Source organism: Apiospora phragmitis (assembly GCF_038363925.1).
Source record: "Apiospora phragmitis strain CBS 135458 chromosome Unknown utg000014l:1.0-1827420.0:1.0-1829600.0, whole genome shotgun sequence".
Lineage (NCBI taxonomy): Eukaryota > Fungi > Ascomycota > Sordariomycetes > Amphisphaeriales > Apiosporaceae > Apiospora > Apiospora phragmitis.
The window spans coordinates 87,148-101,867 of record NW_027117414.1 but is presented as its reverse complement, the minus strand read 5'-3'; the positions used below and the strand labels follow the sequence as shown (position 1 = coordinate 101,867).

Below are 14,720 nucleotides of genomic sequence, written 5' to 3'. Positions count from 1 at the left end.
ACTTGAAGGTCCAACCCGCGAAGGTATGTGGGAAGCTCGATGGTGGGAATTATATTTTCCGTAGCGTTTTGACAGACAATCATTGGCTTACGGTCTATGGTGGACGGCTTCTCAGGATAAAGGAGCTCAAAGATTATCGGGCTTGAGTTATACCAGCGACCAATAATAGCAATTATATAGCAGGGGCAGAGCAGATGCAACCCAATTCCTTGATAGATGATGGATCTCTTTGGTGCTCTGTATAAAGTGAAGATGCCCCCCCCCCCAACATACCTTACATATGAACACCACGTTGCAAAACGATTGGTCAATGATGACAGTTCGGTTGATGTACCGAAATTGCCCATCATCGCCGGGGGGTTAGTGCAACACTTACTGTAATGTCAAATTTCATCATCGAAGCATACATTAGGTATGTATGAGATACCGGAAACGTGGGCTGTCCCGTACGAGCAGTTTGACTCGATACCCTACTAAATAGGCGTGCCACCTCTGTAAAGGTATTAATAAGGGTTCATGCCCACTCCATCGCAACATGTTATTCTTGAGCCTCCGTCTGATATCTCTGTTTTTCTTTTATTCACTAAAGTCATACCCTAGACCCCTGATTACCGTTGTCCGTTTGTATCAAAATGCTTTCTGCAGCGGCTTCTCTGCTTCTAGCTCTCATCCCAAGCTGTTTGGCCTTAGGGACGGGGAAGAGTGGCAAATGTGAGGGGACAAGTCGGATGACTTGTACTGGCGGCACGTCCTTCATCAACTACACGACCGTGAGCGGGTTCTTTTTGCAAGATCAGGCAACTACAAATCCAAGGGGCTTCGACTACGTAAGAATCTCTCCATTACCACCACCGGGGTGTTTAATGTACAAGAAATCTAACTGGCAGTATATAGATCACCACGAACTATGGCCTTATCAACCGGGGCTACCCTACAGATAGTTCGTTTGACCCGGATGGTAAAAAGACTCAATGGCAGCGGTTCGAGCACTACGTAGAGACACTGAACCGCGATGCCGACAAAAACACGCAGTACAAGCTTCTGTACATGATGAGACACGGCGAGGGCTTCCACAACGCCGCCGAAGCATACTACGGCACGCCAGCCTGGAACTGCTACTGGAGTGAGCTCGACGGCAAATGGCACAAGCGTTTGGGCCGACGCTTTGTTGACACAGTCGGGCATTGATCAGACCACCAAAGCAAACAGATTCTGGCGCGCTCAGTTGACCACCGAGGGAACGCCGGCCCCGGAGTCCTAATATTCCAGCCCTCTATCTCGCTGCACCACGACTGCCAATCTCACACTCGCCAGCCTTGCTCTCCCCGCCGATCGCCCTTTCGTTCCCGTGGTTAAGGAGCTCCTGCGCGAAGGCATCTCGATGCACACGTGCGATCGGCGCTCAAACAAGACGTACATACAAAAATTGTTCGCCGGCTACCGGTTCGAGGAAGGCTTCACCGAGCAGGACGAGCAGTGGAACGGCACCTTCGCCGAGACGGGCGCCGCGCAGAACGCCCAGAGCAAGGCGGTCCTGGACGACATTTTCAGCAACGACGGCAAGACCTGGATCAGCATCACCAGCCACTCGGGCGAGATCCGCAGCCTTCTGAGCGTGCTGGGCCACCGCCCCTTCAGCCTGTCCACGGGCCAGGCCATCCCCGTCCTCGTCCGGGCCCGCAACAACAGGAAGATGGAGAATCCCACGCCCGCCACCGGCTCCTGGGTGCTCGAGCCGACTTGCACGTCGCCCCCGGTCACCAGTGGTGCTGCTGGCTGCGTTTGCGCGACGGCCTCGTCAACTTTGAGGGTGGCTAGTTCCCCGCTTACTCGCTCTGTTTCAACGTGAGACTGTGATGGGGCTTATATAGAGAGCAGCATTTGATTTCGAATGTCTGTAACATGACGCCCATGTCAGATTTTATCTCCCTCTTTCTTTCTCGCCTCCCCCATATGTGTTTCTTACTACTAGGCCTACCCTGGTTTTTAGCCTGGCTGGCTTTCGAAGTAATCGGAATATGTGAATGTGGAGCATCTGGACCTACATATGACCAGCTGCTATTCCAACTGCCTGAACTGGCTTCGTCGCCTCGCATAGCAACAATTTAAATATCTTGCAACACATGGCAAAGGGTTTCCATATATGGTATATGGTCAAACAGGTCTGCTCTAAGCCCGAACCCTGATCACGGTTGGATATGAGAGCTGGTACTTCGACACGGCAATAAGAATCCAGAGCTGCTTCGCACGACGTGGTGGAGGTAACTCGGTGCCTTCAAGACATGCAACACCAGGCTGGCGTCAAGCTGAATACAGACCTGGCATGTCCGGACTCACAGGCATAGTGCATGGTATAGTGCATGCAGGCAGTTGGCAAAGCCTACATAACAACTCAGTCAATATATACAAATATATATCTACTCAACTTTCGTGAACAGTAGAAGATTAGGTATCTTATGCAGGACTTGTGCACTACAGAACGACACATAATGTCCACGACAAACCAGCCAGATTTGTGAGTATTCATGAAAATTCATGGATAAGAAAGTCCAAAATCCACTATTATGATCATACATGCATATATCATTATAAGTCGTCAACTCTGATTTGTTCACCGTTGTGTTTTCCCCATCATATCTGCCAAAACTCTTCATTGTGTGTCGCACTCATCAAAAGGTTCATCATGGTCAAGCCACATCAGTCAAGGGGATTGGGGGCTTAAGAGGCCTGAGGCGCTAAATGCGTGGCGGTGCTCACGCCTTGCACCATTCAGTTGACAGTGTCACAGTGGCACCATTCCCCTGTGCACGCCTCAAGCTTAAGCTGACCCTACCTGTATCGTTTTGACTCGGCCAGACCTGATCAGACCAGAGTAAGGTTACCTACCAGTGACAAAGAGCTAAATAATAGGTACACCCAGTACCTACCTACTTGTTAGCTTCAAGCTCTTCCCTCTCACCACCTAGGTCACGAACGACAGACAGACTACAGCATCTGCCTACCCTCCCTCCTCTTGTCCATCGTTGATTCGGCCGGTATTCACATCCAACTGCAACGACTACTTGTTTCTTCATTTCCATCGATTGTATTAAAACTTAATCGGTCATCCAAACCCAGCCACGCCTACCCGAGCCACGCACGGCTGCCAGCTGCTGCAGCGACCATTTTCTGGTTCTGTGACAATTCTTGGATCCATCCATTGTTCGTTGTTCGTCTCTCCGCTCCCGCGATACCCAAAAACACAAAAACACCACTCCTTCCTCTACACACAATCCATCTCCATAACCCATCAGCCTCTTCCGCGTGGGCTGCCGGCGACGAGCGATTGCATCCCTAGCCGCATGACCCCCCGAAGTCGCCCATCTTTGGAGAGCATGCGCCTGGACTGGTTCGCCCATACTACCGCACAAAACACCCGCTTGTAGCAACCTGGAAGGAAGCTAGTTCTTGACCAAGGAAACGAAGACGGCGGCTGCTCCGGGAGACGTTTTCAGTAGTAGCAGGGGGAGACGTCTATTGTACTAGATTGCTTCTCTTTGCGCCTACTCAATCGATCTCAACCATCCTCGTTCTGCTTAACCCCCCCCCCCACAGCGACCTCAACCCTCATGGTCCCTCCACCTCCCTCGTCCCAGTCACAATCAAGATCAGGCACCTTCACACCCGCTCCCTCAAATCACCCCATACAGACGGGCGGCTTTGGTCATTCTCCTCATCCCTCGCAAGGCGGCAATTTGAGTGCTGGCGCCAGTCCTAGCACCAGCAGCAGCCCAACCACCGGGAACAACAGTCTTACCAAAATCGTCATTGCCCAGGTCTTCCTTCTTCTGACCACGCTCAAGGACGATAAAGACCGTGCCAAGTGGGATTTACAAAGAGATCAGCTGAAGAAGGTATGTCGTCTTGGTGTTTTGGTGTCCCCAATCCCTTAGCTTGTGCTGTGTTCAAGGTGAACGCGAGACTTGCCGTGCTGCTTACGTGACAACGCTTTCGCATATGGCGCGGGACGCAGCCACAGCAACAGCCATAAAGCACTCCGTCCCTCGTTTGGTGCTTGCCTCGCGGATAACTTGGACCTCTCCACTAACTTGTACACGGACAGCTTATCAATGATAACGGCATGGAGGTCTTTTCCAAAACCTTCACCAGACTGGTGACGCAGAATGCAGGCACCATCTTCTCCGGCGCATCGAACCGGCCCAGTTCAGCCAATTACCAGATACTGGCGGACGAAATGAACAAGATTGCGACAGATATCAACCAAGCCCCCAAGATTGCCGAATCCATCGAGACGGGCACGGAAGACACATTTCGTGATTTTGACTTGTCGACGTTTATGGAGCATTTTAAGTTGGATGCGCTCGAAAAGACGATATTGGCTCTAGCCTTCAAGCTTGGGTCGCGGTCAGATCTCAAGACAAAGGGTTAGTCTTATCGGTGCCTGCCTAACCAACAACAGCTCGATAGTGTGTTTTGTTTGCTAATCTGCCGTCTTTCTCAATCTAGCGGATGCTATCCTCTCTACCAACTTCCCCACATTTGTCAATATCATCTCACGACCTGATGTCCATCCCGATCTCGACACCGATTTTGTCGCCCACATTGTCGACCGCTACATTCAGGGACACCCACCCAACTTCAACGCAGCCGCTAAATCCGAGCTGAGCCATAAAGTCAAGTCACGCTGGTCGGGGCCTGATCGCGCACCCCCGATGGAAGTGCTAGCCTCCCTCGACCTGATGCGTGTCCTGGGCGAGAAACCTCCCAATGCTCTGGCTCTCTACATCCAGCGGACAGGTGCCGACTTCACGCGTGACGAGGAGACATGTCTAGGCTATTTGCAGAATCGCCCGGCCAATATCCAATTAAGTGAAGAACAGGTTTCGTCTGCCTTGACATACACTACCATCAGCTTGACGCCTCGTCACGACCCTTCGGTTTTGGTGAGCGCGCTTCGCAGTGTTCTGCCTACAGCCTTCTCGTGGCAGGACGTGGTGTCGTACTTCGACCAGAGGGACGTCAGGGTATCTAAACAACAGTTCCTGCGTTTGTATAACGCGCTGCTTCCCGTTGCACAATCCCCTGCCGCCAATTCACCCAAATTCGACGTCCAATATCTTTGGGTGGTGCGCACTGGGAGAATCCTGAGACGCAACTCTCATTCATCTGTGCCTTTGCATCTCTGAGGCCTGAAGAGCTGGATGCCAGTACCATCCCTGGTCTGATACCTACATTCAAGCTAGAAGATTACGAGAACTCCCCAGCCGACGTGCAGGAACGAGCTGCCGAAGCAGTGCGGCACCCGCTAGTTTCTGTTTCGGCCCTATCGGCCATCTTTTCCGTCGCCCTACATTCCATACACGCCTCTCAGAGCATCGAGGCCAAGCGCCTGTTCCAGGAAGTCGTCGTACCCAACCTTGACATCTTCATCGTATCAGCATTTGGAGTCCCAAAGCCTTGGCCCGCTATGGCTGTGGACACGTTGGTCTCACTATTTGAACAATTTCTTCATAGCCGCTCCCCCCACGGCACTTTCGTAATGGACAGCATTTGGAGGAAGGACAAAGACTGGGTTAAGCAGAAATTGGTCGATACTCATGCCCTGAAACCTATGGACTTGCCTATCATATTCGAGCACGTTATTAAGCACAACTGGCTCGATGAACTTGTCAACCTACCCAATGGCTTCGGCTTCGACCTGGCTGCTTTGGCGCACGCCGAAGGCTACCTAGACCTTAGCCACTGGGCGCGTAATAATGCCGAAAGGGGCCCGGAAATATCCCTTTCACTGCTGCAGTTTTTGATGATCAAGGGGACTATGGAATTGGCATATCAGCGACCTCCAGAGGGACAGCAGCCGCAGAAGAACAGCACGACATTGCAGGTCAAGACGGTAGCAGCCTTGCTCCAAATCGTCGAGGATTTCATGCCGAAAGTACCAATGCAGAATCTTATTACGGTACAGCGGCATTGCATCATTGTCTACCCCCGGCTTATCAACTTCGGCGAAGGTTACGATGACATTATCGAGCTCAATAGCCGGGCTGGCAACGCTTTACCCCAGCAGGCTAATGCCCGGATGGAAGAACACTACAAGACGATGTATGGCAATGAAGTGCAAGTCAAGGAAATCGTGGAGACCCTAAAGCGGTACAAGCATTCCCGTGACCCCTTGGAACAGGATGTATTTGCCTGCATGATCCATGGCCTGTTCGATGAGTATAGTCATTATGTGGACTATCCGCTGGAGGCACTAGCGACAACAGCCGTATTGTTTGGTGGCATCATCTCCCACAAGCTTATCTCGGATCTACCACTCAAGATAGGGCTTGGTATGATCTTGGAGGCGGTGAAGGATCACATGCCAGACGAGTCGATGTACAAGTTCGGCCTCCAAGCTCTGATGCAACTGTTTTCTAGGTTCAGGGAATGGCCCGGCTTCTGCAAGCAGCTTCTCCAGATACCTGGCCTGCAGGGTACTGAAGCTTGGAAGAAGGCCGGCGAAGTTGTCAGGGAGCATGAGGAAGAGAGTGCCAACGGCCAAAATGGCGCGTCTGACGTTTCTGGAGAGCCCGTTGCCAATGGTGTCATTGATGACGGCTCTGCGGTGGGATCAAATGTTTCTCCATTCGCGTCTGTCAATGTCGATCCTGCTCCGACTGGTCTTTTTGAAGACCCGAGCGAGGAGGTTCAAGACAAGATCCAGTTTGGGCTGAACAACCTCACCCCCGCTAAGCTACAGACGATCTTCAGAGAAATCCAGGAAAGGCTGGAGGAAAGGCATCACCAATGGTTTGCTAGTCACCTGGTAGAGGAGCGTGCAAAGATGCAGCCCAACTACCACGAGGTATACCTGGACTTTGTGAGGCTCTTCCAGGACAAAGGTCTTTCGGCCGAAGTTCTGAGACAGACCTACATCAGCACCGCCCGAATGCTCAACTCCGAGGGCACGATGCAGAATTCCACGGAGCGTACTCACCTCAAACACCTCGGCGCTTGGTTAGGTCTTCTTACCATCGCTCGAGACCAGCCCATAAAGCATAGAAACATTGCTTTCAAACAACTGCTGATCGAAGCGCATGATACCAAGAGGCTCATAGTGGTCATTCCATTCGTTTGCAAGGTTCTGATACAGGGTGCACGATCTACCGTATACCGGCCTCCGAACCCCTGGCTCATGGACATACTCCACCTCCTTATCGAGCTATACCATCATGCAGAACTGAAATTGAATCTCAAGTTCGAGATCGAAGTCCTCTGCAAAGACCTTAACCTGGATCACAAGAGCATCGAGCCTTCCCAAGAACTGCTTAATCGAGCGCCGGTGGAGGATGTTGGCGAAATGGCACTCCCAGACGGACTTGATGCTGTGGACACCATGTCCTTCAATGGCATCGGTAATACCGTGTCCACAGGTCTATCGCCGCATCCGATGCCGCCACCTACCATTCCGGACCTGGGTGCTCAAGTGCAAGTCCCCCCTGTCAGTGAGATGGTGGTCACCACGCAGAAGCTGCACGAAATTGTCCGAACTGCTCTTAGCCGTGCTCTCCACGATATTATCCAGCCAGTTGTCGACAGATCCGTGACGATTGCAGCGATTTCGACACAGCAGATGATCCACAAAGACTTCCAGACCGAGCCGGACGAGAACCGACTCCGAACGTCTGCCATCACGATGGTGAAGGCTACTGCTGGTAGCTTGGCTCTTGTTACCTCCAAGGAGCCTTTGCGAGCCAACATTACCAACTATCTGCGTCAGCTCTCCAGTGACGTGCCTCAAGGCCTCCCTGAAGGCACCATCATCATGTGTGTCAACTTGAATCTGGACCTCGCGTGCACCGTGATCGAGAAGGCCGCCGAAGAGAGGGCAGTTCCCGAAATTGAGGAATTGCTTGAGAGTGAATTGGAAGTTCGTCGTCATCATCGCAGAACGCGTCCCAATGAGCCGTACGTGGATCCAGCCCTCAACCGGTGGGCGATGACGATCCCCAATCCTTATAAGCTGTCGCCTAACATGAGCGGGCTGAACCCCGAACAAATGGCCATCTACGAGGAGTTTGCCAGGCAGCCGCGAACTGCCGCACCCAGCAGTAGCCAAGCTCACGCCGCTTCGGCCTCGGATGCTACTCGAACCATTGCCAACGAAGTTCTTCAGGAGCAATTTGCCGCAGTGCCCAATCTGCCCACCCCCGCAGAGACCCAGTCGCTACCGCAGCTCCAGACGCAATTACCCTACCCACAAGTCCATCAAGCCATGACCAACGGACGTCCCTCGGCTCATCCGGCTCAGATGGATACAAGGGTTTATGCGGACAGGGTATCCAAGTTCCTTGGTGAATTGCAGCGTGCTGCAACAGAATCTCGCGAAGAACACTTCCTTGACTTGCCCCGCCCTCATCAAGTCCTGGACGTGGTCGATGCTCTGACGCAGCTTATTATCAGAAACTCGCAAAGTTCCGAGGATTTCGCCTTCTATGCGGCAGAAAAGATATGTCAGCTCCTGTTCGAGAGGATTGACCAAGCGAACACGCTGTTCCTCGAGAGTCTGGTGCATGTCCTGGAGTTGCTCCTCAAGATATCGATTGCCGGCTCTGGTGCGGCCCTCATGGAGCGGGTACACTCCATCTTTAACCAACAGCTCCCTGAAAACTACTTCAACCTGCCTCTGATCACTGCCCTCCTGCGAACAGACCTCTTGAATCTCCACTTGATCGACATGGCGTTGTCGAAAGCGATTGCCAAAAAGGAAGAGGGCTCGTTGGAGTTCTTTGAAAGGCTTCTGGACCTCACCATATTCAACGACCGTCCAGTCGCACTCTTTGCAGATTATGTGAGGAGCTTGGAGGGTGCTTGGGCATGGATCTCCGAGGAGCCCGATCTTGAGGCTGGCCAGCAACTGAAAGCCAAATTGCAGGGATCAGGGCTACCTCAGCCAGCCGCTCTCGATGACTCGAGCACCAGCCGTCAAGACCAGTACGAATATCTCTTTGACGAATGGATCCACCTCAGTAGCAACCAGAGTGCATCCGAGAAGCTCTTGTCATCTTTCATCAAGCAGTTGCGTAACAAAGGCTTCCTCGTCAGCAAAGAGGATTTCGTATCGTTCGTGCGGACAGCTTTTGACACCTCAATCGCACTGTACGAACAGATCCTGCACAATGGCGCCGGTCAGGTTGATGGGTATGCTGCCATTGATGCTCTCGTCAAGCTCATCGCCACGCTGGCCCAGGATAACATTCTGAGTGTCGACGATTCCTTTACGGGGGCCAAGACCATCTTTGAGACAGCGTTCGCCGTGAGCGCTCTCGTACTCAACCATCACCACGTTTCTCGCGGTGAACATTTCAGCCAGAGAGTCTTCTTCCGTTTCCACTCGATGATGCTCCATCAAGCTGCCGGCATCTTCGGCCTCACTGCACCCGAGGCAGTTGTTGGGCAAGACGGCCTGGAAGTCCATCACCGGGAGCTTATATTGAGCTTTGCTAACATCTTGTTCCAACTCAACCCGGCTCGGTATCCTGGTTTCGCCTATAGCTGGCTTGACCTGGTCCTTCACCGGCGTTTCTTGCCCATTCTGATGGGCATCGGTGATAAGCGTGGATGGCTTCCCTTCATGAAGATCACCACCTCGCTGATCCGCTACCTTGGCGACCATCTGAAAGCCCTCGACGTGCCCGATATCGTCAAGGATTTCATCCGTGCAAGCGTCAAGTTCCTCGTCATTATCCAGCATGACTACCCAGATTTCCTGGCGGCCAATCATGTGGCACTCTGTGGTTGCATCCCACCGCACGCCACTCAGCTGCGCAACATCATTCTTTTTCGCTAGTCCTCGCCAGGAGCCCGGCGAAACACAGGACGTTGCGGCGCTCATCAATGATTACGATGTTGCTGCATCGTATCTCCAGGAAAACGGTTTGCTGGAACTGGTGGAGCAACTTCTTCAGAATGGACCTTCCGAAGATGCCATTGCACATCTGACCCACGCCATCAACAAGAACGAGAGAGGTAGCAGTGTATTTGGCAACGTCCCTGTCAACACGGACATAGCCTTGGTCAACGCCGTGGTCTTGTACATTGGCACCTTCGCCGTCAAGAGGTCGCAGCAGAGCGGTGATATCTTTGTCAGCAGCGCCGCAGACATGGCCACGCTGTCGTTGCTTGCGCATGAAGTGAATGCCGAAGCGCGATACTTCCTGTTGTCAAGTATCGTTGACGAATTGCGATTCCCCAATCATTTCACCAGCTATTTCACGTCGGCCCTGTTGGAGCTATGGGGACACGACGTCAACGATCCCGAGGAGACGGACATCCGCCAGCAACTCGTGCGCATCATCCTGGAGCGTTTTTCGGGCTACTGGCCGCAGCCATGGGGCTTGGTCTTGATGACGGTGGAGCTCACCAAGAACGACAAATATCTCTTCTTCGATCAGCCGTTCATCAAGGGCGATCGTGAGGTGCGCGATAAATTCCAAACCATTTACCGAACTCTCACTGATGCTGCGTAGATTCAAGAGCAATTTGTCGCCATTGTCCGGGCTGCGTAGTAAGCCATTCCGTGTTCGCGATTGACAACCCGCCCTACTCGAGGAAACGGGGGATGGGGATAGCTATGTGGCCAAAGTGGCGACGCGAGTATACACTTGGGTATGAACTAGGCCGATCATGATATACTGCGTGCCTACGTTTGTTTTTGCTGGAGGGCATTTGGGCATAGGGGCCTAATCAGTTGCCCTATAATGTTACTATTTGAGCGGTGTTCCGGAAACAAGGGGAGGGCGATATTGCATGAATGGCTCAGCCATTCCAGGATGGCTACTACGACGAGAAGGATGTTTGCCATAAAATAACGATGCTATGACCGCTTCAGATGGTTGAGCCGCGATATTTGGACGAACAAAAGGCATTTCACGGGCGTCTAAGGCGTTGAATGAAGTTGGTTGTACGAGGTACCGGAAGGCTACTTGGGCATGTAGATCCTTACCAAAGGCCGTGTTATTGTATTAATATATAGAACTTGCAGATCCACACTGTCCCGCTGCTGCTGCATCATCATGGCTGGTGTGATTATCGCTTGTGACGTACTCGACTTTTCCCTAGTTATGATCCGTGTCGGCGGAGTTGCGCACACCCTCGGGCTCGATAGACTGCTCCTGCTCCCCCGCGCCGTTGTGAGGCAGAGGGGGGATGCTGGTGCGCGATAATTTCGGGCTTTGGCCAACCTTTGGACCCCATATCAAGTCAAGATAGAGAGACGGCTGCTCCGCGGTCTTGTCGCGCCGAATGTAGTATCGGAACAACCAAGGAAGATACTGCGTCAACTGATGGCTGATAAACTTGCTCTTGCAAACGGCAAAGACGAGATCGAGATCCTCCCCGGACCTCCTCCTCTTGGTCTCTTCAACCAGAAGGAAGATCAGGACAAAGGCGAGGAGATTGAGCCCGGAAAATAGCCCGAGAGCGCCCCCGTCCTGCAGACTGTAGACGATACTGAAGACGTGCCATGTCAGTAACAATCTTCAACCCTCCTGGGCTGTTTCTTCACGAGTTCTTGGCGTTCTTACCTAGGAAAGAATAGGGTGAGGAACCCGGCAAACAGCAGGTTGACGGCAATTGCAGAAGCACAGCCCTGTTGCTTTTCAGTGACAAATAAAGTGGTAATGTTGGGGACATGAATAAGAGACTCAACGCTTCGCGATGCGAAAGAGGGAGGCTATGGGTAAGGAATTGGTTAGCTTGATCGCCATACAGCCATCAACGGGCCTTGGAGAAGTCAGAAGACTTACCTTTCGGAGGCCAGGGTGAACGGGATTGGACCTTGACATGTCAGCGACTATGTTCGCAACCTAAGGACCCTACTGCTGTCTTCATTTACCTAGTCCTGGGGAATACGCTGCAGAGAATACTGGATTTGTATATATATATGTATCCGTTGTGAGAACCGAGTCGTGTGCGTGTATATGTCACAGTATGAGAGGGGGAGGCTTCAACTCACGATAGAGAAAGAAGGTCATTATGCCAACTCTAACGTCACGCGTCTTGATGAGAGCGGCCGATAGCGCAGCGCCGAGCATGGCTAAACACATCAGGGGCAAGGTGAGTATCAGCCACTTCCGCCTACCCAGCGTGTCTATGGTCCTGATGGCCGGTAGACCAAACAGGAAGTTGACCGCCCCTGGCAGACACAAGTTCAGTACGAATCGAACCAAGTCAGTTGAGCGCCGGGAATCATTACTCACCATAGCCCAAACTGTAAAACATAGCCTCACGGATAGCCGGGGTATCGCCAGGATTGCTGACATGGCTGAACAAAGTCCCTTAGGGGTGTGACCGATTGTCAATATTGCAGCTGATGTATCCTTGGAATCATCCATCTCGGTACGTACCAGAGTAAAATGCCAGCACATTGACTGCCTGTGTGAGCGTTTACCCCCTAATAACAAGATGGGGTCAGAAGCGTGAAACTCACTTCCGCACAGTTGCTGTGCCAAATTTACCGTCGAACTGTTGACGAGGGCATTGCGTAAGCGTCTCACGGTAACTAAATTTGCATATTCTGATAGATAGCCTCGTAGGTAAGAGAGGAGACCCCTCCGTATGGGCTCTCTTTGGCTCTCCGTGTCGATATCCTGCGAGTACTCTTCCAGTTGAACCGACTTGTATATTAGGTAGATATGCCGTAGAGCTTGTAGCTTCGTGGCAGCATCCTTGTCAGCCATTTTCGACCCTTGTTCCACCACGACGTAGGTATCTTCACGGGGCAATTGAGGGCACTCACCTCTGTCACGCGGATGCGTTTCAGCATCTCGTACGCCTTCATTGGGCTAAAACGCGAGCTTTTTTGTCTCATGTAGTACCTTGGACTTTCTGGGCAGAACTATAGACCAGCAAGGAGGAACAGAGCAGGGACACAGGGAGAGCCCAGTATAAGACCTAGAACTTTATACTCGTGGCTGAAGCGATCTCCTCCTTCGTCAGGTCCTTGCTCGCCAGGGCCAATAGCCGCATTGAATATGAGGTTGAAGACAAAGCCCATGAAGATTCCAAAGGAAACCCTTCCAATTTTATTATCAGCCATCGGGGATCAAGCACGACGGATTATGTATACATGCTTACCATAACTGCCAAGCGAGGATGGATGAACCCCTCCAGAAGCCCACCGCGGTCTCGCTGGCTAGGATAGGAGTCGAGACGGCCTTGATCCCCATGCCTATACACCTGTTAGTCAATTTTTGCCGAAAGGGGTTTTCCGGTTAGTGTCACTGTAGGGCTGGCTCACCGATTCCGTTTATCGCACGAACCCCAAACAGGGATCCCCAAGTTCTGCACCAAGTAGAGGCGAGCGAGCTGCCGAAGATCAACACGGCCGCCACCGCCATGGCTCCACGCCTGCCTACCAAGTCGTTGATCGGCAGGGAAGCGAAGCAGCCGAAGACAGCCGCGGAGAGGAAAGGCGAGGCATTGGCGGCACCGAGTCTCCACACCGCGGCAGGTGGTTTTGGCTGCTGGTCACGTCTTGGCTGCCTGGAGCGAAATGTTCGGAGTAGAGGGACGCGCCGTTGATAGACGACTGGACGAATCCCTGTAGGAAGGCGGCGAGCGACACGGTCAGGATGACAATAAACATGCCACGCTCCGAGAACAAGACGTCCTTCTCCGCCTTCAGGGCCTCTTTCTCTTTCGGCTCCAGAATCACCGGTAGGCGCGAGCCCGCGTTTGGGTCTTCAGAACGGGCGACTTCATCGTAAGTACGAACGTCCTTAGCAACACGCGCAGCTCGTAGGAGGTCCTCAGGGTTGACAGACTCGAGATAGTGGGCTTGAAACCGATAGACATCGGCCACCAACTCTTCGTCCGTCAGATGTGCTTTGGGTTGTTAGTCGAACGGGGGAAGACAAACAGAGTCTCGGCTCATCAAGTGATGGATATGTGCTTACAGAGAGGGTTCACAACGACGGCCTGATTGTTGTGCCTTCTGCGGCTCAGCTGCGCATTAAATCGTGTATAACCTGTCGAGACGCTTGTCCTGTCTGGCAACTCGATCCCTGTAGTGTTACTTGGTCGTCGTATTGAAGACACAGATACCGCAGCCGGTAGTGAAGCACTGAACTGGCGCTGCATTGTTGCCTAGTATTTGCTTCTTTCCCTGCTACTCTAGACTACAGATGTATATACTATGGGCAGGGGAGGTAGGTTAAAGGAGAGTCGAATATAAGGTCTCCAAACCCCATTGCGATTTTCAATGGGGGAGGGAGGACTGGATGATGACGACCAGCCCGCAAGGCTGGACCGAACTGAACTCGATAGTCGGGATGGAATGTAAGTCACAGTGCAGCTGGTCTGACACATTAGAGTGCCTGGCTTGGCTTCCTTGTCTATGTGGCTTGGCTGGGTGCTGTGGAAATGAACATTGTGTTGCTCTCCCGGCTCCAATCTATTGCCAGAAACCATCTCCTCGTGCCCCGAAAAGATATAACAGAGATGGTATACAAAGCCGTCGCTCCGAGTCGGAACTAACCTGGGGACACAATGTGTCTGAGGAACAAATAGAGAGGCGACTCCGGTTTCTTTCCATCTTCTATTGCAGGAACAGGCAGTCTTCGGCTGGACAAAAGACGCTGCATGTAGCAGGTATCCGTCGAGTCTGGGAAGGGAGGTAACGCCCCTGCTGCAAGCCAGGCAAACATACATACCGAAACAGCCAATAAGGCTATGCG

At 52.4% G+C, this 14,720-nt stretch overlaps 4 protein-coding genes across 4 annotated transcripts; 2 read left to right on the top strand and 2 right to left on the bottom strand.

The window, feature by feature from the left end:
- Window positions 1–632: 632 nt before the first annotated feature.
- On the top strand, window positions 633–1,849 carry PG994_014661 (phosphoglycerate mutase; the record flags this gene model as incomplete). Its single annotated transcript, XM_066866070.1, is given in 4 exon segments — window positions 633–827; window positions 895–1,167; window positions 1,178–1,254; window positions 1,270–1,849. The coding sequence occupies 4 exon segments, from the start codon at window positions 633–635 to the stop codon at window positions 1,847–1,849; spliced, it is 1,125 nt and encodes a 374-aa protein (XP_066707746.1).
- Window positions 1,850–3,608: 1,759 nt separating this feature from the next.
- PG994_014660 (CCR4-Not complex component- N.t1.c1-domain-containing protein) lies at window positions 3,609–10,511 on the top strand (the record flags this gene model as incomplete). The annotated part of the gene is given in 5 exon segments (XM_066866069.1): window positions 3,609–3,893; window positions 4,103–4,424; window positions 4,507–5,126; window positions 5,141–9,766; window positions 9,843–10,511. 5 exon segments carry the CDS (start codon window positions 3,609–3,611, stop codon window positions 10,509–10,511), a joined length of 6,522 nt encoding a protein of 2,173 aa, XP_066707745.1.
- Window positions 10,512–11,099: 588 nt separating this feature from the next.
- On the bottom strand, window positions 11,100–12,722 carry PG994_014659 (sugar transporter; the record flags this gene model as incomplete). Its single annotated transcript, XM_066866068.1, has 8 exons — window positions 11,100–11,493; window positions 11,568–11,716; window positions 11,790–11,836; window positions 11,879–11,908; window positions 11,999–12,079; window positions 12,243–12,307; window positions 12,390–12,417; window positions 12,473–12,722. 8 exons carry the CDS (start codon window positions 12,720–12,722, stop codon window positions 11,100–11,102), a joined length of 1,044 nt encoding a protein of 347 aa, XP_066707744.1.
- Window positions 12,723–12,880: 158 nt separating this feature from the next.
- PG994_014658 (uncharacterized protein) lies at window positions 12,881–14,124 on the bottom strand (the record flags this gene model as incomplete). Its single annotated transcript, XM_066866067.1, has 5 exons — window positions 12,881–13,058; window positions 13,120–13,213; window positions 13,283–13,527; window positions 13,575–13,869; window positions 13,941–14,124. 5 exons carry the CDS (start codon window positions 14,122–14,124, stop codon window positions 12,881–12,883), a joined length of 996 nt encoding a protein of 331 aa, XP_066707743.1.
- Window positions 14,125–14,720: the final 596 nt, after the last annotated feature.